The following is a 27,451-nucleotide window of genomic DNA, read 5'->3' on the forward strand; positions in this document are numbered from 1 at the left end:
TGCACCTGTAGTCCCAGCTACTCGGAAGGCGGAGGTTGCAGTGAGCTGAGATCACTCCAGCTTGGCCACAGAACAAGACTCGGTCTCAAAAAAAAAAAAAAAAATAGAGATGGGGGTCTCGCTATGTTGGCCAGGTTGGTCTTGAACTCTTGGCTTCAAGCAATCCTCCTACATTGTCCTCCCAAAGTGCTAGGATTACAAGCATGAGCCACCACACCCAGCCCTACTTCTACCAACAAGGGAACATTTCAACTTCAAAGCATTCTGAGGGGAGTGACTGCTTCATGGGTCAAGGACCTCCATGGGAGTTAGGAAGGTGTTTTGGAACCAGATAGAGGTAGTGGTTGCACAACATTGTGAGTGTACTAAATGCCACTGAAGTAACTGTTCACTTTGAAATGGTTAATTTCCCTCCCTCCCTCCTTTCCCTCCCTCCCTCCCTCCCTCCCTTCCTCCCTTCCTCCCTTCCTTCCTTCCTGTGATCCCAGCTACTCAGGAGGCTGAGACCTGGGCAACAAGAGTGAAACTCTGTTTCAAAAAAAATAAAAAGGCCGGGTGCGGTGGCTCATGCCTATAATCCCAACGCTTTGGGAGGCCTAGGTGGGTGGATCACCTGAGGATGGGAGTTTGAGACCAGCCTGACCAACATGGAGAAACCTGTCTCTACTAAAAATACAAAATAAGCTGGGCGTGGTGGCGCATGCCTGTAATCCCAGCTACTCAGGAGGCTGAGGCAGGAGAATCACTTGAACCCAGGAGGCGGAGGTTGCAGTGAGCCGAGATCGTGCCATTGCACTCCAGCCTGGGCAACAAGGGCGAAACAGCGAAACTCTGTCTCAAAAAAAAAAAAAAAAAAAAAAAAAAAAAAAAAAAAAAAAAAAAAAAAAAAAATTCCCTACAACAGATCAGCCCTCTGCAAGATTTCACGTCTCTCCCCAGTTTCCTGGGGTCGGTCGCTGACTATATTCCAGAGGAAGAACTGGATTGGCTTAGAAACCCCATTCCCGGACCCCAGTTGAGGAGGAAGGGAAATGGTCAGATCTGTCCAAGGCTCTTGGCAGCACTTGCCAGAAAGAGGATGGAAAGGTAGCATCAAGGTCCTCTTGAAGGCACCCCATAGTCCCCACTAGATCCTGGGAATCTAGATGCGGGTGTCTGCAATTCTGGAAAAAGCCATGTGCTTTTTGTTTTTGTCTCACTATGTCACCCAAGCTGTAGTGCAGTGGTACCATCATAGCTCACTGTAACCCTGGCCAGGCTCCAGTGGTTCTCCTACCTCAGCTTCCTGAATACCTGGGACTAAAGATGTGTGCTACCATGCCCAGTTAATTTTTATTATTTATTTATTTATTTATTTGAGACGGAGTCTCGCTCTGTCACCCAGGCTCGAGTGCAGTGGCGAGATCACGGCTGACTGCAAACTCCGCCTTCCAGGTTCAAGTGATTCTCCTGCCTCAGCCTCCTAACCAGCTGGGACTACAGGTGTGCACCACCATGCCCAGCTAATTTTTTTGTATTTTTAGTAGAGATGGGGTTTCACCATGTTGGCCAGGCTGGTCTTGAATTCTTGACCTCAGGTGATCCACCTGCTTTGGCCTCCCAAAGTGCTGAGATTACAGGTGTGAGCCACCTCACCCGGCCAATAATTTTTTTTTTTTAGGTGGAGTCTCACTCTGTCACCCAGGCTAGAGAGCAGTGGCGCAATCTCGGCTCACTGCAACCTCCACCCCCTGCACCACCACACTTGGCTAATTTTTGTATTTTTAGTAGAGACAAGGTTTTTCTTTTTCTTTACTTCTTCATTTTTTTTTTTTTTTTTTTTTTTTTTTTTGAGACGGAGTCTCACTCTGTAGCCGAAGCTTGAGTGAAGTGGTGCAATCTTGGCTCACTGCAACCTCCGCCTCCCAGGCTCAAGCGATTCTCGTGCCTCAGGCTCCTGAGTCGCTGGGACTACAGGTGCACACCTCCACATCTGGCTATTTTTTTTTTTTTTTTTTTTTTTTTTTTTAGGTGGAGTCTCACTCTGTTGCCAGGCTGGAGTGCAGTAGTGCAATCTGGGCTCACTGCAACCTCCGCCTCCCGGGTTCAAGCAATTCTCCTGCCTCAGCCTCCCGAGTAGCTGAGACTACAGGCACGCGACACCATGCCCAGCTAATTTTTGTACTTTTAGTAGAGATGGGGTTTCACCATGTTGGCCAGGATGGTCTGAATCTCTTGACCTCATGATCCGCCTGCCTCAGCCTCCCAAAACCCTGGGATTACAGGCGTGAACCACCACGCCTGGCCAATTTTTTGTATTTTAGTAGAGACGGGGTTTCACCATGTTGCCCAGGGTGGTCTCAAACTCCTGAGCTCAGGTGATCTGCCTGCCTCAGTCTCCCAAAGTGCTAGGGTTACAGGCGTGAGCCACCATGCCTGGCTAATTTTTAAATTTTTTGTAGATACGGGGTCTCACTGTGTTGCCTAGGCTGGTCCTAAACTCCTGGCCTCAAGTAATCCTCTCACCTTCAAAGTGTGTGGGTTAAAAGTGTGAGCCGCCACAGCCAGAGAAGCCACGTTCTTGCCTCATCTAACCATTCATTCATCCATTCATTCATGTATTTATCTAAGGAACATTTGCTGAGCCTTTTCTATGTACTGGGCACAGTGCTGGCTCCTTGAAGTTAGGATGAGTAGAACGCCATCCTCAAGTAGCTTACTGTCTAGTGGGAAGACCAAAGTGGAAAGAATTATTAACAACAAAGATATGCACAGGCTGGAAGGATGCCCTGAGGAAGGCACCTAAGGGGTGGAGTGTCAGGATAAGGGTGCTAGGGAAGGCTTCCTGGAGGAAGGGATGCCAGAGTTGGGTGGCCAAGGCTGCTGGTGGAAGCATGTCTAGGCAAGCCCACCTTGGCCTGAGGGGAGGAGGAGGGGTGGACACCAAATGCAGGGTTTCTAGGTTCTGTGAGAGCTCCAATGAGGTCTGGTTCAGAGGCCAGGAGATGGAGCGTCCTCCTGCCCAGAAGGGCCCAATTTGCAGAGTTGTGGAGGGAGGGGGTGTTCGGTATAGGGAGGGTGGTTACAAAGTCTTTCCAGCTCCAGCCAGATGGAAGGGAATCTACCCTCCACCTCAGGACAGGACGGACCAAGACCCTGCACTCTGGCTCCTGGGAGAAGCCAACAGTTAAGAACCCCCCCTTTACCCCCCCAACCTTTTAGATTCTCCTGGCAGAATCTCTATAAGGGGTTGTCTCTATAAGGGGTTTTGGAGGGTGTCACAGGGGAATACACTGACCACCCCCAACTCCCCCAGGCCTCTGCCAAGCCTCCTTGCAGGAGACTTTACCCTGGAACCCACTCCCTCCTACTTTAGGAAACACTTCCAACAATGGGACTGCCTTCTTTTTTTAATTGCTTTTTAGAAACACAATGAGACAATAACATTAAGAGATTTCTTTTGAAAAGAAACAAAATTACTCATTGCGCATTAACCAGCCCTTCCCATTTGAGACAAGTTGTTTTATTAACAGAAGGAGACAGTGAATGAAAAAAAGGTGCTTGGAACACTGTTGGGCAGTCTTGATGGTGTTTGTTGAATGAATAAATGATTCCTAATAAACTGACCTTCCCAAACCGGACCCGGATTATTTTCCTTACGAATATCTACTTAAAAGAAAAAAAAAAAAAGCCTGTACTTTCTTTAGGTCAGTGTTCCACATTTTCCTGAATTTTTTTTCTGTCCATAAAAAAAGGCCAGGCGTGGTGGCTCATGCCTGTAATCCCAGCACTTTGGGAGGCCCAGGCTGGTGGATCACCTGAGGTCAGGAATTTGAGACCAAATTGGCCAACATGGTGAAACCCTGTCTCAACTGAAAATACAAAAATTATACTGGGCGCGGTGGCTCATGCCTGTAATCCTAGCACTTTGGGAGGCCAAGGCAGGCAGATCACGAGGTCAGGAGATCCAGACCATCCTGGCTAACACGGTGAAACCCTGTCTCTACTAAAAATACAAAAAATTAGCCGGACGTGGTGGTGGGCGCCTGTAGTTCCAGCTACTCAGGAGGCTGAGGCAGGAAAATAGCGTGAACCCGGGAGGCGGAGCTTGTAGTGAGCCAAGATCGCGCCACTGCACTCCAGCCTGGGTGAGAGAGTGAGACCCCATCTCAAAAAAAAAAAAAAGAAGAAGAAAAAGAAGAAGAAGAAGAAGAAAAAACATCGTAACTGTTTCCTTAAGGTGTTTAGGTGTCCCACGCAAATCAGCCTGGAGGAAAGGTGAATGTTCCTGATGGATTAATTCAGATCTTCTCTCTGGCCAGCAGGAAGACACACCCATGCAGGTCACCTCTGTAAGAGTGATTTCAAGAGCATGTCATCTACTCCAGCCCTCCAAGAACATCTAGCCGCCTTGATCCAGTGTCTTTTTATTATTTTTAATTTTTATATCCCCATTGTTAAGCAATCTGGTGTCTTTAAGGCTCCAACAAGTGACAGAGCTTGAAGAATGGGAAGAGAAGGCCGTGAAAGTCCCAGTGGCTCACAAACTATTCCATTCTGCAGCTGTCTTTAAGATGTCTCCTGGATCCCCTGATTTCTTTCTTAAATCCATAAATTTGTCTCCATAAGTGGGTCTCCCACCTGTCAAATGAGAGTAGGGTGCAGAGCTTGGATTCTGGTTCTTTCAGGTTCTAAGTCTTGGCCCAAGTGTCAACTTTTTATTTTTTCTTTTTTAAGTTGGGGTGGGGATGGGGGTTGCGGAGGGCAGTGGCCTGACATCTCCTGCAAGTGTCATTTGTCACGCGAAAGCAAGCCTGACCCGAGGCAAGGCCCGCCTATCTGATTAGGTTCCTTGCCCGCCCCGGGGTCCCTGGGCATCTGATGTAAGTTTGGCTCCCTCTTCCATCAGGGTCCTCGTATCCCAGACTGATGAACCTTTAGAGCAATAGGTCGAGTCCGTCCCAACCTCCACCCACCCTCAGCAAACACTGTTAGCCTCCGAGCACTACTGCCAGGCCAGATTTCCTGCGGCCCCGCCTGAATGATGAAACAGGATATGGCCATTGCATTCCCTGGCTTTTCCAGAGATCTCGGTCCTCGGTCCTGATGCAACCGTCTGGATCTTTTACACAAAGCGCTAGGCGAGCGCTGGGCGCTAGGACCCGGGGGGCGCCCGGGCTGGGAGGCCCGGCTGCGCTGCCTGCAGTCCGCGGGGCGGGCGGATGGGTCCGTGAGTCCGACTGCTGTGAATCCTCGCTTCCATCCCTGCACTGTGCGCTATGAACCCAGGCCCATCCACACTCCTCTAACCACTCTCCTCAAGCCCTCTCCTTGGGAGCAGTTGGAAGGTGGAAGCGAATAGGGTTTGGGAGGAGGCAGGGATCCCCATTAACCCATGTCCTGGGCTGTAGAGTAACAGCCAGGATGGGCAGGTGGGGCCTTGGGGAAGGGGCAGCATGGTGCCCGGAGCTTCCTGGTCTGTGGACCCCACCCGCATATCCCGACCCTTTGCAAAGCAGGGATAGAAGGGGTAAGGGCGCGAGGGCAGGCCGGGATAACGTCTGCTCCTGCGCCGCCGTCCCACGGGCATCCCCCCGTGTGTGCCCAGTTGTTCCCGAAGCTTTAGGATCCAAGACGCTGGGGGCAACCATTTTCCTTGCCCGCCGCCCCCTCACGCTTCCCTGCCTCTCCTCCTAGCCTAGTCACGGGCTGTCCCCTCCCCCAGCAATGCAACCCTATAATAAACAAGTCTTTCCTTGATCCTCCCCTGCCGCGAGCGCCCTCGGGGACCTTGGCAGCTGCTGCCGCCGCGGATCCTTTCCAGAAAGGGGGCGTGGCGGTGGGTCGGGGTTCGACTGAGAGCTTTCTGGGGCTTAATGGAGGCGGGGCCCGGCCGCTGTCACCGGGCAGGAGAGAACGTTGCTTACGTGCGCCCGAAGTCCATTGGCCAAGGCGGGCCACACTCCCGGGTCTGGATTGGGTGGTGGCGCAGAGAAGGCGTGGCCTCGCCGCGCTAGTCCTTATAGGCTGCTCCGCACCGGTGCTAGGGAGCAGCAGGCCAAGGGGGAGGTGCGAGTGTGGAGCTGGGACGGGTCTGGGCAGCTCTCGGTGGTTGGCACCGGTTCGCACACCCATTCAAGCGGCAGGACGCACTTGTCTTAGGAGTTCCCGCTGACCGCGCTAGCTGGTGAGTGTCCCTTCTGAGTGTGGGTCCTAGAGCTCGCGGTCTGGTCTGGTCCCCACACTGACGCCTGGTCGGTCCCCCTCTTGTCTTACAGCGGCTTCTACGCTCCGGCACTCTGAGTTCATCAGCAAACGCCCTGGCGTCTGTCCTCACCATGCCTAGCCTTTGGGACCGCTTCTCGTCGTCGTCCACCTCCTCTTCGCCCTCGTCCTTGTCCCGAACTCCCACCCCAGATCGGCCGCAGCGCTCAGCCTGGGGGTCGGCGGCCCGGGAGGAGGGGTTTGACCGCTCCACGAGCCTGGAGAACTCGGACTGCGAGTCCCTGGACAGCAGCAACAGTGGCTTCGGGCCGGAGGAAGGTGAGCGGTGGGCGGGTGCCGACGCGACTCGAGGGGCCGGGAAGGTGGGGGAAGCCCCGGTGCTGGAAGGGGGTCAGAGCCGCCTTCGTTTCCTGTCCCATCGGGACCCAGATTGCTTGGGGGCAGGGGGAATTGGAGTATAAGGTGAGTGAGGCGGAAACTGAGGCACGGAGTGGGAAGAAGCGTTGGTTTCTTAAGGAAACAGCACCTCCCCCGCCTGTGCGTTTCCTCTTGAAGCTGCCCTAATACCCCTTCTTGTGTGCTCTCCTTTCCAGACTCGGCTTACCTGGATGGAGTGTCGTTGCCCGACTTCGAGCTGCTCAGTGACCCTGAGGATGAACACCTGTGTGCCAACCTGATGCAGCTGCTGCAGGAGAGCCTGGCCGAGGCGCGGCTGGGCTCTCGGCGCCCTGCGCGCCTGCTGATGCCTGGCCAGCTGGTAAGCCAGGTGGGCAAAGAACTATTGCGCCTGGCCTACAGCGAGCCGTGCGGCCTGCGGGGGGCGCTGCTGGACGTCTGTGTGGAGCAGGGCAAGAGCTGCCACAGCGTGGGCCAGCTGGCACTCGACCCCAGCCTGGTGCCCACCTTCCAGCTGACCCTTGTGCTGCGCCTGGACTCACGACTCTGGCCCAAGATCCAGGGGTTGTTTAGCTCCGCTAACTCTCCCTTCCTCCCTGGCTTCAGCCAGTCCCTGACGCTGAGCACTGGCTTCCGAGTCATCAAGAAGAAGCTGTACAGCTCGGAACAATTGCTCATTGAGGAGTGTTGAACTTCAACCTGCGGGGGCCGACAGTGCCCCCCAAGGCAGAGACGACTGAACTTTTGGGGTGGAGACTAGAGGCAGGAGCTGAGGGACTGATTCCTATGGTTGGAAAACTGAGGCGGCCACCTAAGCTGGAGGTGGGGGAACAGTGTTTCCCAGGAAGCTCATTGAGTTGTGTGCAGGTGGCTGTGCATTGGGGACACATACTCCTCAGTACTGTAGCATGAAACAAAGGCTTAGGGGCCAACAAGGCTTCCAGCTGGATGTGTGTGTAGCATGTACCTTATTATTTTTGTTACTGACAGTTAGCAGTGTGACAGCCAGAGAGCAGCTGGGCTGCTCCCGCCTCGGCCTGGCCCAGGGTGAAGGGGCACGTGCTCCTCAGAGCAGCCGGAGGGAGGGGGGAGGTCGTGGCGGTGGTTTGTGTATCTTACTGGTCTGAAGGGACCAAGTGTGTTTGTTGTTTGTTTTGTATCTTGTTTTTCTGATCGGAGCATCACTACTGACCTGTTGTAGGCAGCTATCTTACAGACGCATGAATGTAAGAGTAGGAAGGGGTGGGTGTCAGGGATCACTTGGGATCTTTGACACTTGAAAAAATACACCTGGGAGCTGCGTTCAAACCTTCCCCCATCGTGTACTGCGGAGTTGAGCTGGGAGGGGAGGGGCTGAGAGGGTGGGGGCTGGAACCCCTCCCCGGGAGGAGTGCCATCTGGGTCTTCCATCTAGAACTGTTTACATGAAGATAAGATACTCACTGTTCATGAATACACTTGATGTTCAAGTATCAAGACCTATGCAATATTTTTTACTTTTCTAATAAACATGTTTGTTAAAACAGTTGGTTGAGTCTCTCATCAGTACCATGAAGTGAAAAGGAGGGAGATGGGTGCTAGTGAAAGGCAGGTCTCATCAGGCCCTGGGGTCCACCTGTTTGTTCCTCCATCCCTTCCCGGGACTGCCTGCCAGCCTGGTGACAGAGGTATCTGTACCGTGTGCCATCTGTGCCAAGAACCCTTGGCCCTGTGCTGGCTGAAGCTGCTAGGAGAACACACTGGAAACCCCTGAAGGTAGGGGGTGAGTCAGACCTCCCACCAAGCCAGAGTCTCCACAGGGAGAGCTCACCTGGCTGCCCTGGTTAGAAGGCCCAGACAGGAGGTCCCACTGAGCCCAAGGTCTTTAATAAACAGTGAAAGAAGGAGATACACCTAATGCTAAATGACGAGTTAATGGGTGCAGCAAAACAACATGGCACATGGATACATATGTAACAAACCTGCACATTATGCACATGTACCCTAAAACTTAAGGTATAATAATAAAGATCAAAAAATAAAAATACAAAAACAGTGAAAGAACTAGAAAATACCTTTTTTCTTTCTGGGAGAAAAAAATCAGTTGTTCTACCATCATGAAAATTACAAATCTTATCTCTGGATTTAAAAAGACTAAGAGGGGGAGTTTGAAAAAGACTACTTAGCTCATGCCTCTCACTGGACAAGGAACCGGGAGAGGCATGAGCTGCCACTGGAAGGAAGTCTGGACCAGGCAGGTGCAGAACTCCCTGCACACACAGGTGAGGGAAGGAGTGCTAAGGGCTTAGCAAGGAGGTGGCAGGCCTATCTTAACGATGCCTTGGGTCACCCAGACGCCCTCTGTGTACCTGTTGTCCCAGCCACTTGGGATGCTGAAGCCAGAGGATTGCTTGAGTCCAGGAGTTGAAGGCTGCAGCCTGGGTGACGGCAAGACGGCAAGACCCTGTCTCTAAAAACAAAACAAAAGATGCATTGTGCATTCTGGGCCCTAAGTTCCTTGTCAGAAAAACTGGCAAATTGGGGTTGGGCCAGATGAAGCCCAGGGCCTTTCCCCCTTCTTCCCTGGGATTACATCCACCCACACCAACTGGCCTTTGGAGAATTTTTATCTCCCTTGTTTCTCTTCCTGGTCCCAGACAGGCCTTGTTTGCTCAAGACTATAAAACAGTGGCTCTTCCACTTGAGCGTGTGTAATCAGATCGCATGGGCCCTCCTGGAGATTCTCAGTGCATCTGGGCCAGGGCCCCAGGAATCTGCATTTACATCAGGGATTCCAATGCAGGGTCCTAAACTTTACGATGACTTGGAAGACCCATCTCCCTTTGGTAGAACTGAGAGACTTATTCCCCAAAATGAATAAACTTGGGTTAGAAGTGCATTTGGAAATGGATGGTGAGAGCGGTGAAGAAGGTGCCCAAACCAGTGTTAGGAAAGCCCTCACACCCATTTTCTTAGCACATCTTCCTAATAGCCACCCTGTGAGGGGTGGGTGGCGGCAGGGGTTTTTAATGTTTTATAGATTAGTAAATGGAGGCCCAAGCCCTGGAATGGTCATCTTCTTGGATAAGGGATGACTTTGCCCACTCCCAGCCTCTTGAGATTCAGGGCTGGGAGTAAAGCAAGCTTGACACCTGGGCTGAGTCTGAAGGGCACTTTCCCGGGAACTGAGATCTGTGCCAATGCTCGTGACCCTGCCTCCCCAGTCTCAAAAGAGAAGCAAGGAAACAATGGTCTGTCTTCAGAGTAGAGAGTCTTTTTGGTATTTGGGGGCCTGAGTTGGATGGATTGGTCAGCATTAGCCCCTCTCCAAGCCAAGGAGGCAGCTGAGCCCAGCACCGTAACTTTTCTTAGATAGTCAGACTGAGGCCAAACCAAAGCTTGGGTTCCCAATCTAGCTCAGCTGAGATGCCCTCTCCCAGAGCCAAACTGGCTTTCCTCATTCTCACAGGGCCTGAAAATCCTCCTGCCGCAGGACAGAAGGGTCCGCAAATGGGAGCCCTGTAGCTTGAGTCTCACGGTAAAGGGAAGAGGGTTGCTGAGGCCCAGGACAGTTCTGGGTCCTGAGGTCTGCTAAGACATGGCAGGGAGCTTTGCCCCAGGTACTGGACTCCCTAAGAGAAAATGGGGCAGGCTTCTTTGTTGCTAAGCAGGAAAGCTAAGAAAGCTTATAAAGACCTACACATAAAATCAACTTTGGTAAATGCTTTCAGAAATTGTCCTATTTAGTGAGACCCTATCTTAGAAAGAAAGGAAAGAAAAAAAAGAAAGGAAAGGAAAGGGGAAAGGAAAAGGGAAAGGAAAGGAAAAAGATCGCCCTATTTGGCCTGGAAAATGTGTACTGATTACTTCCCTTCATACAGGATTCCCTCTCTTATTGCTATTTCTCACCTCATCGGGACAATGTTCTAGAACCTGCAATGGTTCCCTATTGCCAGATTCCACTGCTGGTCTTTTAAGATATTTGGTGTTGGGCCCTATACTCCCTACTGAGGCTTACCTCCCACCATTCCCCTTAATTGGGGGCAAGTCAGTCTGGACTGCCCTTTTCTCTAGCCCCAGACTCTGCTCATTCTAGTGCCTTCCACCAAGGATATGGTTCCTGCGTTTTGCTGGCAAGCCCTGTCCTTCCTTTAAGGCCTAGAGCAAGTTCCAGCCTTTTTATGGCTCTTTTCTGCCTCCCCTCCCCCCATCTTTCACAATTGCAGTGTGAAAACATGGCATACAATGATCTCATTGTATGCACTTGTTTTGTATCCCCCTAGCTCTATAGAACACCCCTAGATTCCCCTGAGGCCTGGCACATAGTGGTTAACTAAGCATTGGCTGTCTGAGCCTTGGGTCATGCCCTCTCTCTAAGCTCAGAAAACATATGATTCCCTCACTAGCCTCAGACTCTCAGGCTACGAGGAGAGGAGGGCAGGGTTAGAAAGAGTTGTTGTTGTTGTTGTTATGTTTTTTGTTTGTTTGTTTTTTTCATTAGCCTACTGCCTAGTTTAGAGGAATATTAAAGGCTAAGGTCCTGGAAGGGAGGTAGTGTCGTTAGTGGCTAAAGCCACTCGCATTAGTGAAATCTGGATTCAGATCCCAGCTCAGCCATTTCCTAGCCAATGACCTGGGGCCAATCACTTTACCTCCCTAAGCTTCAGTTTCCTCATCTGTAAAGTGGGAATGATAGTGAGGAAATGATATATATAACAATATTACTAAAGCCCCCTATGGGCAGAGGACGCCCATGACTGGATAGAGATGGCAGCCTGAGCATGGCAGGGCTGGTTTCACAGCAAGTGCCTTTAATAGGGACCACCTTTTGATTCCTGTTCCCTCTGGTCTTATGTTCCTCTAACAGCTTTTCAAAGTTACCATCTTAACAGCCATGTTGGCTGGGCACCAGTGGTTCATGCCTGTAATCTCAGCACTTTGGAAGACCAAGGTGGCAGGATCACTTGAGCCCAAGAGTTCAAGACCAGCCTGAGCAACACAGTGGGAACCCTATAAATAAATAAATAAATAAATAAATAAATAAATAAATAAATAAATAAATATTTAACAGCCATGTCAACATATGACCTTAACAAATTCAAAAGAAAAATAAGGCTGGGCGTGTTAGTGGGTGCCTGTAATCCTAGCACTTTGGGAGGCTGAGGCAGGAGAATCGTGTGAACCCGGGAGGCAGAGGTTGCAGTGAGCCCAGATCTCACTCCAGCCTGGGTGACAGAGCAAGACTCCATCTCAAAAAGACCAAAAAACCCAAAAACAAAAACAAAACAAACAAAAAGGCTGGGTGCAGTGGCTTCACGCCTGTAATCCCAGCACTTTAGGAGGCCCAGGCAAGTGGATCACTTGAGGTCAGGAATTCGAGACCAGCTTGGTCAACATGGTGAAACCCTGTCTCTACTAAAAAGACAAAAATTGGCTGGGTGTGGTGGCACGTGCATGTGGACCCAGCTATTTGAGAGGCTGAGGCAGGAGAATCGCTTCAACCCGGAGGCGGAGGTTACAGTCAGCTGAGATCGCACCACCGCACTCCAGCCCGGAAGACAGAGCAAGACTCAGTCTCAAAAAAAAAAAAAAAAAATGAAAGAAAAACAAACCCTCCATTTGGGGCGAATATGTTCAGACAGCTATACTTCTAAGTCACATTATTCTAATTCTGGTACATATTAAGCATTATATATAAGGTTCCTTTAGGCCAGGCGTGGTGGCTCACACCTGTAATCCCAGCACTTTGGGAGGCTGAGATAGGTGGATCGCCTGAGGTCAAGAGTTCGAGACCAGCCTGGCCAACATGGTGAAACCCCATTTCTACTAAAAATAGACAAATTTGCCAGGCGTGATGGTGTGTGCCTGTAGTCCCAAGTACTCGGGAGGCTGAGGGAGGAGAATCATTTGAACCCAGGAGGCAGAGGTGGCAGTGAGCCAAGATTGCGCCACTGGGCAACAGATTGAGACTTCATTAAAAAAAAAAAAATTCCTTTAATTCCACCTCATGGATGAGGAGGAAATGCCAAGGGGCAGAGGAGCTCAGTGAGGGATCTGCAGGACTAAGATGAGCAGTGTGTGGTCTCCTACCTCCGGGGGCCTTCCGCTCAACCCCCACAAGCCCTCCCAGTTTCCCAGCTCAGGTGCAGCCTGGGTCAGCCACATTCTACTTTGGCTGCTGGAGGAAGCCAAGTACTGCTGGGGCACCCCAGAGGAAGCTGAGGAAACGTGGGCACAAAAACCAGGCCCAATTAATAGACCATTACAGGACTCTGTAATTATCCCGAAATGGAAGGGCTTTTTATGAAGGAATCACAAATTAGAGAGAAAACCATTAAACCTAGACGTGTCCATGCAGGGGCCCAGCTGAGAAGCCTCCATCTTGATCCCAGCCACGGGCAGCTTCATGGAAACTTCTGGGGCAGCAGATGCAGCCTGTGGCCACATGGAGCTGGTGGCTCTGAATGTAGAGGTTGGTGGGCTGCATTCACTCAGCCACTCATTTATTCATTCACCCTATATACTATATAACTAATAGGTCCACGTGGGCTGCAAGAGAAAGTCAAAGTAAGTAGGAACCCTTAAGAAGCTGATATCAAAATGTTCTTTCAGCCGGGCGCAGTGGCTCACACTTGTAATCCCAGCACTTTGGGAGGCTGAGGCAGGCGGATCATCTGAGGTCAGGAGTTCGAGACCAGCCTGGCCAACATAGTGAAACCCTGTCTCTACTAAAAATACAAAAAATTAGCTGGGTGTGGTGGTGGGCACCTGTAATCCCAGCTACTCAGGAGGCTGAGGCATGAGAATCGCTTGAACCCAGGAGGCGGAGGTTGCAGTGGGCCGAGATGGCGCCATTGCACTCCAGCCCAGATAACAAGAGTGACACTCCATCTCAAAAAAAAAAAAGTTCTCTCACACACATACACACATGTACATACTTAATCACACACACCTACATAATCACACACACTTTTAATAAGTAAAATGTGGGGCATAAGGAGAAGAGAAAATGGGCATCACTCAAATCTCCCTATCCCTAATTTCCCAGGAAAAACATTTTTTTTTTTTTGAGACAGAGTCTAGCCCTGTTGCCCAGGCTGGAGTACTGGACTTACTGGAAATCTTGGCTTACTGCAACCTCGCCTCCTGAGTTCAAGCAATTCTCCTGCCTCAGCCTCCGGAGCAGCTAGGATTATAGGCACATGCTGCCACACTCGGCTAATTTTTGAGATTTCTTTTTTTTCTTTTTTTTTTTTGAGACAGAGTCTCATTCTGTTGCCCTGGCTGGGGTACAGTGGTGCAATCTTGGCTCACTGCAACCTCCGCCTCCCACGTTCAAGCAGTTCTCCTGCCTCAACCTCCTGAGTAGCTGGGATTATAGGTGTGTGCCACCACACTCGGCTAATTTTTGTATTTTTAGTAGAGACGGTGTTTCTCCATATTGGTCAGGATGGTCTCGAACTCCTGACCTTGTGATCCGCCCGATTCAGCCTCCCAAAGTGCTGGGATTACAGGTGTGAGCCACCACGCCCAGCCCAAAATAAATTTTTTTAACCTGAATTATACATCAATAAACCTGATTTTTTTTTTTTAATATATACATAGCTGGGTATGTGGTATGTTCCTGTAGGCCTAGCTACTTGGGAGGCTGATGCAGGAGGATTGCTTGAGCCCAGAAGTTCAAGGCCAGTCTGGGCAACATAGAGAGACCCAGTCTCTAAAATATAAAAATTAAAAAAAGATATACATACACAAAAATTAACTCAAAGTGGAAAGTGAATCATAAGTCTAAATGGAAGAGCTAAACTATAAAACTCTTAGAAGACATATAGGAGTAAATCTTCATGATCTCAGATTAGGCAATTATTATTACTATTATTATTTTAGATGGAGTCTTGCTCTGTCTCCAGGCTGGAGTGCAGTGGCACGATCTTGGCTCACAGCAACCTCCACCTCCTGGGTTCAAGCAATTCTCCTGTCTCAGGCTCCTGAGTAGCTGGGATTACAGGCGCGCACCACCATGCCCAGTTAATTTTTGTATTTTCAGTAGAGACACGGTTTCACCACGTTGGCCAGGATGGTCTCAATCTCTTGACCTCGTGATCCACCCACCTCAGGCTCCCAAAGTGCTGGTATTACAGGCATGAGCCACTGCGCTGGCCTGGCAATTCTTTCTGAGATAAGATTCCAAAAGTACAGATGATAAGAAAGAAGACTGACAAATTGAATTTTATGAAAATTAAAAACAGTTATGCTTCAAAGGACACCATCAAGAAAGTGAAAAGACTGAAATACCAACCACAGGGGGCCAAAAAAAACATGAAGTTGAAAAGACAACCCACAGACTGGAAGAAAATATTTGCAGATCATTTGTTTGATAAGTGATTTGCATCCAGAATGCATAAGAAACTCTTACAATTCAATTAAACAATGAGCAAAGGATCTGAATATCTGAACAGACATTTTCCAAAGAACATATGTAAGTGCCCAACAGCCATTTGTGAAAAGATATTCAACACTATTGGTCATTAGGAAAATGAAAATCAACACTACACTGAGGTACCACAACACACCAGAATGGGAATAATCAGAGACAGAGGATATCAAGTGTTCGTGAGAATGCAGGGAAACTGGAACCCTCATACATTGCTGGAAGGAATGTAAATTGGTGCAGCCACTTTAATTTTTTTTTTTTTTTTTTTTTGGAGACACAGTCTCCCTGTGTCTCCCAGGCTGGAGTGCGGTGGTGTGATCTCGGCTCACTGCAACCTCTGTCTCCTGGGTTCAAGCGATTTTCCTGCCTCAGCCTCCCGAGTGGCTGGGATTACAGGTGTGAGCCACTATGCCTGGCTAATTTTCGTATTTTTAGTAGAGATGGGGTTTCACCATGTTGGCCAGGTTGGTCTCGAACTCCCGACCTCAGATGATCTGCCCACCTTGGCCTCCCAAAGTGCTGTGATCACAGGCGTGAGCCACTGCACCGGCCAGGTGCAGCCACTTTCAAAAACAGTTTGGTGGCCGGGCACAGTGGCTCACGCCTGTAATCCCAGCACTTTGGGAGGCTGAGGCAGGCGGATTGCCTGAGGTTGGGAGTTCGAGACCAGCCTGGCCAGCGTGTTGAAACCCCGTCTCTAATACAAATACAAAAATTACCCCGGTGTGGTGGCAGGCGCCTGTAATCCCAGCTACTCGGGAAGCTGAGGCAAGATAATCGCTTGAACCCAGTGGGTGGAAGTTGCAGCGAGGTGGAGGTTGCAGTTAGCTGGGATCTTGCTCCAGCCTGGGTGACAGAGCAAGCCTTTGTCTCAAAAATAAAAGACAGTTTGGCAGTTCCTCAAAATGCTAACCATAGAGTTACCATAGGACCTAGCAATTTCACTTCTAGGTATACATTCAAGATAAATGAAAATGTATGTCTACGCAAAAAAACTTGTACACAAATGTTCATAGCAGTATTATTCATAATAGCCAAAAAGTGGAAACAACCCAAATGTCCATCAACAGACAAAACAGGCCGGGCGCGGTGGCTCACGCTTGTAATCCCAGCACTTTGGGAGGCCAAGGCGGGCGGATCACGAGGTCAGGAGATCGAGACCATGGTGAAACCCCGTCTCTACTAAAAATACAAAAAAAATTAGCCGGGCGTGGTGGCGGGCGCCTGTAGTCCCAGCTACTCGGAGAGGCTGAGGCAGGAGAATGGCGTGAACCCGGGAGGCGGAGCTTGCAGTGAGCCGAGATCGTGCCACTGCACTCCAGCCTGGGCGACAGAGTGAGACTCCGTCTCAAAAAAAAAAAAAAAGACAAAACAAAGTGTAGCATAGCCACACAATGGAACATTATTTGGCAATAAAAAGAAAGGCTGTTCTGATACATGCTACAACATGGATGAGCTTCCAAAACATTATGCTAAACGAAAGATGCATGTCACAAAAGATGACATATTGTATGATTCCATTTATATGAAATGTCCAGAATATGAAAATCCATAGAGACAGAAAGTAGGTTAGTGGTTGCGTAGGGCTGGGAGTTTGAGGAAAAGAGTGGGTGACGGCTTATGGGTCTCAAGTTACTTTTTGGGGTAATGAAAATATTCTAAAACAGATTGTGGTGATGGATGCAGAAGTCTGAACATACTAAAAATCCATTGAAATTTGTGATATGTAAATTATATCAATAAAGTTTTTTTTTTTTTTTTTTTTTTTTTTTTTTTTTTTTTTTTTTTTTGAGACGGAGTCTCGCTCTTTCACCCAGGCTGGAGTGCAGTGGCGCGATCTCGGCTCACTGCAGGCTCCGCCCCCCGGGGTTCACGCCATTCTCCTGCCTCAGCCTCCCTTGTAGCTGGGACTACAGGCGCCTGTCACCTCGCCCGGCTAATTTTTTGTATTTTTAGTAGAGACGGGGTTTCACCGTGTTAGCCAGGATGGTCTCGATCTCCTGACCTTGTGATCCGCCCGCCTCAGCCTCCCAAAGTGCTGGGATTACAGGCGTGAGCCACCGCGCCCGGCAATAAAGTTTTTTTTAATACACATTTGTCAAAATTCATGGAATTGTACATCTAAAAAAGGGTGCATTTTGCTACATGCAAATTATACCTCAATTTAAAAAAAAATTTAACACTCCCAAAAAAGCACATAAAGTAAGCTCTGGGCCGGGCACAGTGGCTCATGCCTATAATCCCAGCACTTTGGGATGCCAAGGCGGGCGGATCACCTGAGTTCAGGAGTTCGAGACCAGCCTGACCAATACGATGAAACCCCATCTCCACTAAAAATACAAAAATTAGCCAGGCATGGTGGCATGTGCCTGTAATCCCAGCTACTCGGGAGGGTGAGGCAGGAGAATCGCTTGAACCCGGGAGGCGGAGGTTGCAGTGAGCCAAGATGGGGCCATTGCACTGCAGCCTGGGCAACAAGAGTGAAACTCTGTCTCAAAAAAAAAAAAAAAGAAAAAAAAAAGCTCTGGAAGTTTAAAAAGTAAATTATGGCTCCATAATTATGGTTTCGTTTAGTGTAAATGTGGTAAAATTTCACTAAGAAAAGGAAAGCAAAGAGAAGCTATGATCACTTTGGCTCAAATTTTATTTATTGTCTGTCTTGGCCAATAGGATGTCAATTTTTGTGTGCCAGCCTTGTGCCTGGCTTATAGAAAATGCTAAAAGAACACTTGTGGAAGGTGGGAAGGATGAAAAAGACCATGACAGCTCAAGTCCAACATCTCTTGGAGAGGCCCATTTCGGCTACTTTCAAGCACTTTATTATTATTGTTATTATTTGAGACAGAGTTTCACTCTTGTCTCCTAGGCTGGAGTACAGTGGCATGATCTCGACTCACTGCAACCTCCACCTCCCAGGTTCAAGTGATTCTGCTGCCTCACCCTCCCAAGTAGCTGGGATTACAGGCACCCGCCACCACACCAGGCTAATTTTTGTATTTTTAGTAGAGATGGGGTTTCACCATGTTGGCCAGGCTGGTCGCAAACTCCTGACCTCAGGTGATCTGCCCTCCTCGGCCTCCCAAAGTGCTGGGATTACAGGCGTGAGCCACTGCGCCCAGCCCAAGCACTTTATTATTATTATTACTACTACTATTGTGGTAAAATACACATAATAAAAATTTTGCCATCTGAACCATCTTGAGCATATGATTTAGTAGTGTTAAGTATATTTACATCATTGTACAACCAATCTCCAGAGCATTTTCCCTCTTCTACAATTGAAACTCTATACCCATTAAACAACTTATTTCCTCCTCCCTTGGCAACCACCATTCTAATTTCTGTCTCTAGAAATTTGACTCCTCTAGGTACCTCATATAAGTTCCACTCATATAAGTGGAACTATGTAGTATTGGTCTTTTTTATTTTATTTTATTTTTTATTTTTTGAGATGGAGTTTCACTCTTGTTGTCCAGGCTGGAGTGCAATGGCACAATCTCGGCTCACCGCAACCTCCACCTCCTGGGTTCAAGCAATTCTCCTGCCTTAGCCTCCTGAGCAGCTGGGATTACAGGCGCATGCCACCATGCCCAGCTAATTTTTGTAGTTTTTAGTAGAGACGAGGATTCACCGTGTTGGTCAGGCCGGTCTTGAACTCCTGATCTCAGGTGATCCGCCTGCCTCAGCCTCCCAAAGCTGGGATTACAGGTGTGAGCCACTGCGCCTAGCCGTGAGTTTTTTGTTTTTTTTTTCTTTTTTTGAGACGGAGTCTTGCTCTTGTTGCCCAGGCTGGAGTGCAATGGCATGATCTCGGCTCACTGCAACCTCAGCCACTTGGGTTCAAACAATTCTCCTGCCTCAGCCTCCCGAGTAGCTGGAATTACAGGCATGTGCCATCATGTCCAGCTAATTTTTGTATTTTTTTTTCAGTAGAGATGGGGTTTCACTATATTCACCCGGCTGGTCTTGAACTCCTGACCTTGTGATACACCCACCTCGGCCTCCCAAGTGCTGGGAATACAGGTGTGAGCCACCATGCCTGGCCACTATGTAGTATTTGTCTTTTTGTGACTGACCTATTTCACTTTGCATAATATCCTTATGGTTCATGCATGTTGTAGCATGTGACAGCATTTCCTTTCTTTTTCGGTCTGCATAGTACTCTGTTGTATGCACACACCACATTTTGCTTATCCATTCATCTGTCACAGACACCTGGGTTGCTCCCATCCTTTGGCTATTGTGAAGAGTGCTGCTATGAACATGGGTGTATAGTTATCTCGCCAAGTCCCTGCTGCCATTTCTTTTAGGTGTAGACACAGAGGTAGAATTCTTGGATCATATGGTAATGTGATTTTTCATCTTTTGAGAAACTGCCATACTATTTTCCATAGCAGTTGCACAATTTTTTTTTTTTTTTTTTTGAGACGGGGTCTCGCTCTGTCACCCAGGCTGGAGTGCAGTGGCGCAATCTCGGCTCACTGCAAGCTCCGCCTCCCGGGTCCACGCCATTCTCCTGCCTCAGCCTCTCCGAGTAGCTGGGACTACAGGCGCCCGCCACCACGCCCGGCTAATTTTTTGTATTTTTTAGCAGAGACGGGATTTCACCGTGGTCTCGATCTCCTGACCTCGTGATCCGCCCGCCTCGGCCTCCCAAAGTGCCGGGATTACAAGCGTGAGCCACCGCGCCCGGCCAGCGGTTGCACAATTTTACATTCCCACCACCAGTGCACAATACTTCCAAGCACTTTCATGCTCCATTACACCCCAGTCCCACTCCAAATACCTCAACAGGCAAGTCCTGCTGCACCCACTCCTACAAGGTGGTAAGTGGTGAGGGGCCAGATGAGAGCTCTGGATTTCTAGTATTCTAGGATATTCTAGGAAGTCGGAGGAGAGGGTTGAGAACTGCATATTGTACCACAGGGCTGCAAGAAAGGGCAGGCTCAGGACTGGAGAGGATAAATAGCCCATATTTATGGAATCTTTCGCATCTTCAACTCACTTTAACTTATCACCGACTATAAAATAGCCACTATTATTATTCCCATTTTACAGATGAGGAAATCGAGCAACACGGGGCAACAGAGAGAGCTTGGACTAGGAACGGTGAGACCTGTGGTTTTGCCTGATTTTTCCACTGACCCTTGTTTCTTCATCTTTGAACTGAAGGGATGGGACTGGATGACACCTAAGAGAGATTCTTTGAGGCAAAACTCAGCTGCCAGCCGCCACTGCTGCTGCTTTCCTCCAACCCCACCCGGTCGCCCTCCCTGGGTTCAAGCCTGGGGCGGGGCATGGGGCTCCGGGTGGGAAGAACAGAGCCTTCTTGCAGGTCACTGAGCAAATGCTTGACTGCTTTCTGGGGCATGTCCAAATCTGGAAGGAGAACGTTAAGAAGAAATTTCCACGCCCTTCCCCCATCGGGGGATTTTCCATTCTGCCTGGGCAGACATGCCTCTTGGTTTCCCCAGAGCTGAGCTCTGGCAATCCGTAGGTTTTATTGAATGGCTCAACTCAGTGCTAGGAGGAATGTTCTGGTTCTTGCCCTAGGAAAGGGGCAAGTTTGTTGAGGAGCCACAACTGATCTAGAAAGACAAAGTGGGGTTGGAGGCAGGATGGTACTGAATCAAGTATTCAGTCTAGAAGAACCCCAGAGAGGGACCAGGGGAAACAGGAACCACCAGGGGCAACTTCCTAGAATAAGGGACCAGAGCTGGAGGGGCAAAGGAGGGTGGAGACTTGCTAGGCAGACAGGAGAGTGCAGAACAGATGAGGGGCGGGGCGCAGTGGCTCACGTTTGTAATCCCAGCACTTTGGGAGGCTGAGGCGGGTGGATCACCTGAGGTCGGGAGTTCAAGACCAGCCTGGCCAACACGGTGAAACTCTGTCTCTACTAAAAATACAAAAAATTAGCTGGGCATGGTGGCACACGCCTGTAATCCCGGCTACTTGGGAGCTGAGGCAGGAGAATCACTTGAACCCGGGAGGCAGAGGTTGCAGTGAGCCCAGATAGCGTCACTGCACTCCAGCCTGGGTGACAGAGGTGACAGAGCAAGACTCCACCACAGAAAAAAAAAAAAAAAGAACAGATGCGGAAGAAAATAACGTGGACCAGCTTTACAAAGGTTGTCATGCACACAGGGACAGTGCAGTGGCCAGGAGAGAGTTAGATCCAAGAAATGGAAAGTATGGTGAAGCCGATTGCGGAATACAGAAGACAGGCAGCTGTTGCAGGGGCTGATGCTGTGGCCTCTGCACTTGCCTGTCCCACTGCAGGGAACACTCTTCCCTCAGAGCAACCCCTGCCCAGCTACTAGAGGATCAGATTTAGCTTATTGTCCCCTGCTCCACAAGGCAGCATGCCCTGGCCACCCCTGCAAAAGCCACCACCCTCAAGCACAGTTCCGCATACATTTCCTCCACAGCCCTTAATCACCACCAGAAGTTAGCCGGTGTCTTTGTTCAGTGGCCACCTCCCTTCTACAGGATGGGAGTTCCAGGAGAGCAGAGGTATTGCTGGGCTTGTTCTCCACCAAATCCCAAGGGCCTGGCACACAGCTAGCTCAGTCATTTTTGTTTGTTTGTTTTTATTTTTTCTTGCTCTGTCACCCAGGCTGTAGTGCAGTGGCACAAACACAGCTCACTGCAGCCTCAACCTCCCAGGCTCAAGTGATCCTCCCACCTCAGCCTCCTGAGTAGCTGGGACCACAGGCATGCACCACCACGCCTAGCTAATGTTTTATTGTTCTTATTGTTATTCGTAGAGATGGGAGTCTCACTTTGTTGCCCAGGCTGGTCTCAAACTCTTGGGCTCAAGCAATCCTCTCACCTTCGCTTCTCAAAGTGTTGGGATTACAGGTGTGAGCCACCGCATCCAGCCTCAGTAAATATTGCTGAGATTCACTGAACTGTACTTTGGAATGCCTTGGTGAAAGGAAGTCTATAATAACTATATATATATATATATTTTTTTTTTTTTTTTCTGAGCACCTACTATATGCCAGGCACTGTGCTAAGTGCCTTACAAACATTATCTCATTTATTCCTCTGAGCAACTCTATGGGAGAGGTGCCACCTGTTTTATAGGTGAGGAAACTGAGGCCAAGAGAGGTTTGTGAAGTTGCTCAAGGACACACAGAGACAGAATTTGAACCTCCACATTTTTTTTAAGACGGAGTCTCACTTTATTGCCTAGGCTGGAGTGCAGTGGCCCGATCTTGGCTCACTGCAACCTCCACCTCCCAGGTTCAAGCAGTTCTCCTGCCTCAGCCTCCCAAGTAGTTGGGACTACAGGTGCACACCACCACATCTGGCTAATTTTTTTTGTATTTTTATTAGAGATAGGGTTTCACCATATTGGCCAGGCTGGTCTTGAACTCCTGACCTAAGGTGATCTGTCCGCCTCAGCTTCCCAAAGTGCTGGGATTACAGGCGTGAGCCACCGCGCCCGGCGAACATCCACATTTAACCTCTGGGCTAGCAGTGTCCAATAGAAATATAATACGAGGCTGGGCGCCGTGACTCATGCCTGTAATCCCAGCACTTTGGGAGGCCAGGGCGGGCACATCGCTGACGTCAGAAGTTCAAGATCAGCCTGGCCAACATGGTGAAACCCCATCTCTACCAAAAATACAAAAATTAGCTCAGCGTGGTAGCAGGCATCTGTAATCCCAGCTACTCAGGAGGCTGAGGCATGAGAATTGCTTGAACCCAGGAGGTGGAGGTTGCAGTAAGCTGAGATCACGCCACTGCACTCCAGCATGGGGGATAGAGCAAGACTCTGTCTCAAAAAAAAAAAAAAAAAAAAAAGAAATATAATAAGAGCCATAGAAGTAATTTAAAATTTTCCATTAGCCTTACTAAAATATAGAATCAGGTGAAATTAACTTTAATAACATATTTTATTTAATCTGACATAAAAGGCCGGGCCTGGTGGCTCATGCCCGTGTAATACCAGCACTTTGGGAGGTCAAAGCAGGCGGATCATCTGAGGTCCGGAGTTCGAGACCAGCCTGACCAACATGGAGAAATCCCATCTCTACTAAAAATACAAAATTAGCCAGGCGTGGTGTTGCATGCCTGTAATCCCAGCTACTCAGTAAGTGTGAGGCAGGAGAATCGCTTGAACCCAGGAGGCGGACGTTGCAGTGAGCCGAGATTGCGCCATTGCACTCCAGCCTGGGCAACAAGAGCGAAACTCCGTCTCAAAAAAAAAAAAAAAAAAACTGACATAAAAATGGTGTCATTAAACATGAATCAATATAAAAATATGAATTAGGTATTTTACATTTTCTTTAACTAAGTCTCCAAAATCTGGTACCTAGTTTATAGTTACGGCATTTGCTAAATTTTCTTTTTTCATTTTTTTTTTTTTTTTTTGAGATGGAGTCTTGCTCTGTTGCCCAGACTGGAGTGCAGTGGCGCCATCTCCCATAGTGCTGGGATTACAGGCGTGAGCAACCGCACCCGGCAGCATTTGCTAAATTTTCATCAGAAAAATGATCTGTATTTAGATTTCATAAAATTTGCAGTTGAGGCCGGGCGCGGTGGCTCACGCTTGTAATCCCAGCACTTTGGGAGGCCGAGGCGGGCGGATCACGAGGTCAGGAGATCGAGACCATGGTGAGACCCCATCTCTACTAAAAATACAAAAAATTAGCCGGGCGTGGTAGTGGGCGCCTGTAGTCCCAGCTACTCGGAGAGGCTGAGGCAGGAGAATGGCGTGAACCCGGGAGGCGGAGCTTGCAGTGAGCCGAGATCGCGCCACTGCACTCCAGCCTGGGTGACAGAGCAAGACTCCGTCTCAAAAAAAAAAAAAAAAAAAATTTGCAGTTGAAAAACTAGATTCATGTACCCAAGTTGTTCCAAACATACTTTAACATTTTCCAATATCTGAATTGAGTATCACCTTTTTTTTTTTTTTTTTTTTTGAGATGGAGTCTCGCTCTGTTGCCCGGGCTGGAGTGGAATGGCGCAATCTCGGCTCACTGCAACCTCCGCCTCCCGGGTTCAAGTGATTCTCTTGCCTCAGCCTCCTGAGTAGCTGGGATTACAGGTACCCGCCACCATGCCCAGCTAATTTTTGTATTTTGAGTAGAGATAGGGTTTCACCATGTTGGCCAGGCTGGTCTTGAGCTCCTGACCTCGTGATCTGCCCGCCTTGGCCTCCCAAAGTGCTAGGATTGCAGGCATGAGCCACCTTGCCTGGCTGAGTATCACTTTTTAAATTTAAATGTACATTAATTAAAATTAAATAAAAAAATTTTTTTTGAGACGGAGTCTCACTCTGTCCCCCAGGCTGAAGTGCAATGGCCTGATCTCGGCTCACTGCAAGCTCTGCCTCCCGGGTTCACGCCATTCTTCTGCCTCAGCCTCCCGAGTAGCTGGGACCACAGGCGCCTGCCACTACGCCTGGCTAATTTTTTTGTATTTTTAGTACAGACAGGGTTTCACCGTGTTAACCAGGATGGTCTTGATCTCCTAACCTTGTGATCTGCCCGCCTCGGCCTCCCTAAGTGCTGGGATTACAGGCTTGAGCCACCGCGCCCGGCCAAATTAAATAAAATTTAAAGCGCATCTCCTCAGCAGCATAAGACACATGTCAAGGGCTCAACAGCCACACATGGCCAGTGGCCTCCATGTTGGAAGGAACAGCTCCGAGCTGTACAGCCTCGTCTGGCATAAGGGTTGGATGGGTAGGAGAGGGAGGCTGGAGTCCAAGAGGCTGGTGGGAGGAATCCGTAGCAGACTAGGGACCAACTATGGGAGGAAAGGTTAGGGAAACAGAGACAGGCAGGCCTGGGCCCACCTACAAATGAGGCAGGATCCCCAGCCATGACTCCTACCAAGCTGCACAGGTCTGGCCCACTCGCTCACAAGGGTAGCGCCCGTGGTGGGCTCTTCCCACTAAGGAAGTGATGGCCCTCAGACTCTTGGGTAGAGCTCCTGTCCCCTCCTACACTACTACAAAGGGATCTGGGGGTGGTGCATGAGGCTGGATCTGAGCAGGCTCCAGCTCTGTGGGTGGAGTGATCTTCCTCTTATCTCTCCCATCTGTGGGCAGCTGGGGAGCGGGGTGGTTAAGTACATGGCCCTGCTTAAACAACTCTGAAGTCAGATACACCTGGGTTCCAACCCAGCTCAGCCAATTCCTTGCTGTGTGACCTTGGATAAGTCAAGTATCCTCCCTGAGCCTCAGTTTCCTCATCTGGAAAATGAAAACAAATCATGAAATATTGTAAGACTCTAATGTCTAGAGAGTGCCCAGCTCAATCAATCAAATGATCAATTAACAATCGCTGTTCTTCCCAGGTAATGTCCTTTTCCTGTTAAAAACAGGAAAGTAAGTCTGGCATGATGGCCCGTGCCTATAATCCCAGCTATTAATATTTGGGAGGCTGAGGCAGGAGGATCACTTGAGCCCAGGAGTTTGAATCCAGCCTGGGCAATATAGTGAGACCCCATCTCTACAAAAACATTAAAAACTTAAAAATTATTTCAAAATAGGAAAGTAGATTGGAGAATGTTGGTGATTATTGGAAAGGAGATAGCAGAGATGAGCTGAAGAGGGAGGGAGTTAATTCCCATGGCTGAGGGTTCCCTTCTAGGGCTCCCCCACATCTCCTGCTGGGGATCCTGCCTCATTTTTAGGTGGGCCCAGGCCTGCCTGTCTCTGTTTCCCCACCCTTCCCTCCCATAGACTTGGTTAATCAGCAGGGTTGGGGAGGGGGACCTGCTGCTCCCAGAGGCTGTAGGTGCTGGAGCATGAGGTAAGAATGGCCAAGAGCTGGCTGGGCGCAGTGTCTCACGCCTGTAATCCCAGCACTTTGGGAGGCCAAGGTGGGCAGATCACCTGAGGTCGGGAGTTCGAGACCAGCCTGACCAACATGGAGAAACCCCATCTCTGCTAAAAATACAAAATTAGCCAGGAATGGTGGCACATGCCTGTAATCCCAGCTACTCAGGAGGCTGAGGCAGGAGAATCGCTTGAACCCGAGTGGCGAAGGTTGCGGTGAGCCGAGATCGTGCCATTGCACTCCAGCCTGGGCAACAAGAGCAAGACTGCGTCTAAAAAAAGAAAAAAAAGAATGGCCAAGAGCCACCTTCTAGAAATGGGGAGAATGACTCAAACTGAATCAGGAGCAGGTGAGGTCACCCTGGCTACCTGGAGTTACTCAGAGTGACACTACTAGTACACACCTGGCAGGAGTGATGGATGAGCTAGGCCCCAGGAAAGCAGATGGGGCTGAAAACCACCCAAGACAAGGAAATTGTTGGGTTTGAAATTCCAGGTAAGCAGAGTATGGCCTGAGAGCAGCGGCAGAGGCTGCAAGTGGGCTTGGTCCGGGTATTTTTGAGGGTGAGGTAGCTCCAACTCTCTCCCTCTGAGTCAGCACCCCACTTAAGCCAGAAATACTGAGATCTGTGACCTCAGCCTCCCCCACTGCAACTCCACAGTCCCCAAACCTTTGCTCCGCTGGGTCCTCCCAAGTATGGGAGCTGACACAGACCTGAGAAGCCCACTGTCCTCTGCCCCGCCAAGTCTTCTCACTCTTGTCACTTTGTCCTACATCATTTCTTTGTCTGGCACCCCTCCTAGAATTGGTGCCCCAGAGGTGGGAAAAATCTACCCTGCTCACTGCTCTATCTCCTGGGCTTAGCTCAGACTGGCATACGTGAGTGCTTAGTAGAAACTTGATGGGGTATTAAAATTGAGACCTCGGTGGGTTCTCACATTAAATTTCTAACACTCCTTAGGTGGCTTGGGCCCACCCCTCTGAGCCCTGCTTCCACATCTGTAAAGTGACAAACCATGGCCATGAAGAACAGGGAAGAACCAGGTCAGAAGGCAGGGCAGATGAAGCATCCAGCCAGTTCTAGGAAGTTTCCGATGGCTAATCCTTCAGATGCAGCTTGTAAGCAGGTCAAATACAGAATAGGAAACTGAGGCGCAATGAAGTCATGCTGAGACAGCTGTCCAGGGAGACCAGTCAAGGCCTCCCCCACACCCTGCAAGCCCTTCTAGGACTTAACTCTGGTTAAGTCACTCTCATTCAATCTCCCTGAGAGGTACCATCCACAGGTCCTGAAGTGTGTGGCCTGTCCCTGCTGTGTAAGGTGGCCCTCCCCATTCTGCTTCCTCTTTGAGGTGGCCTGGCTCCTGGTGGTAGGCAAGTGCTGGAAGACAGCAGAGATGGCTGCCTCTGGTGTTGGGAGCTGGAGTCAAAGAGCCAGAGGGTGTGTGTGTGTGTGTGTGTGTGTGTGTGTTCATTATCCATAAGTATCCACTTGGCCCTCACTATACTCCAGGAGGGAGGCAGTCCAGCCTAGTGGTGAGATGCTCCCACTATGGAGTCAGGCTGGAGTTGGCCTTGGGGCAGTTCTTCCTTTTTTTTTTTTTTTTTTTTTGAGACGTAGTCTCACTCTGTAGCCCAG

The 27,451-nt window shown here is 49.4% G+C and overlaps 1 protein-coding gene and 1 long non-coding RNA gene across 2 annotated transcripts; one reads left to right on the top strand and one right to left on the bottom strand.

Moving 5' to 3' along the window:
• Window positions 1-3,489: 3,489 nt before the first annotated feature.
• On the bottom strand, window positions 3,490-5,817 carry LOC134736345 (uncharacterized). The gene is made up of 2 exons (XR_010120301.1): window positions 4,956-5,817; window positions 3,490-4,620 (listed from the first exon to the last, which is right to left on the bottom strand). It is a non-coding gene; the product is annotated as an uncharacterized lncRNA (long non-coding RNA).
• Window positions 5,169-8,125, top strand: DDIT4 (DNA damage inducible transcript 4). Its single transcript, XM_055274627.2, has 3 exons — window positions 5,169-6,166; window positions 6,258-6,522; window positions 6,798-8,125. The coding sequence occupies exons 2-3, from the start codon at window positions 6,318-6,320 to the stop codon at window positions 7,289-7,291; spliced, it is 699 nt and encodes a 232-aa protein (XP_055130602.1). The 5' UTR covers window positions 5,169-6,166; window positions 6,258-6,317; the 3' UTR covers window positions 7,292-8,125.
• The last annotated feature ends 19,326 nt before the right edge of the window (window positions 8,126-27,451 follow it).

The sequence above is a fragment of the Symphalangus syndactylus genome, chromosome 4 (genome assembly GCF_028878055.3).
Source record: "Symphalangus syndactylus isolate Jambi chromosome 4, NHGRI_mSymSyn1-v2.1_pri, whole genome shotgun sequence".
NCBI lineage: Eukaryota > Metazoa > Chordata > Mammalia > Primates > Hylobatidae > Symphalangus > Symphalangus syndactylus.

What these genes read in the sequence shown, in the direction of transcription:
- DDIT4 (XM_055274627.2), top strand. Translation starts at nt 6,318, where the DNA reads ATGCCTAGCCTTTGGGACCGCTTCTCGTCGTCGTCCACCTCCTCTTCG. An exon ending in TGGCTTCGGGCCGGAGGAAG is followed by an intron (nt 6,523 to 6,797) that starts GTGAGCGGTGGG and finishes TCTCCTTTCCAG; the next exon opens with ACTCGGCTTACCTGGATGGA.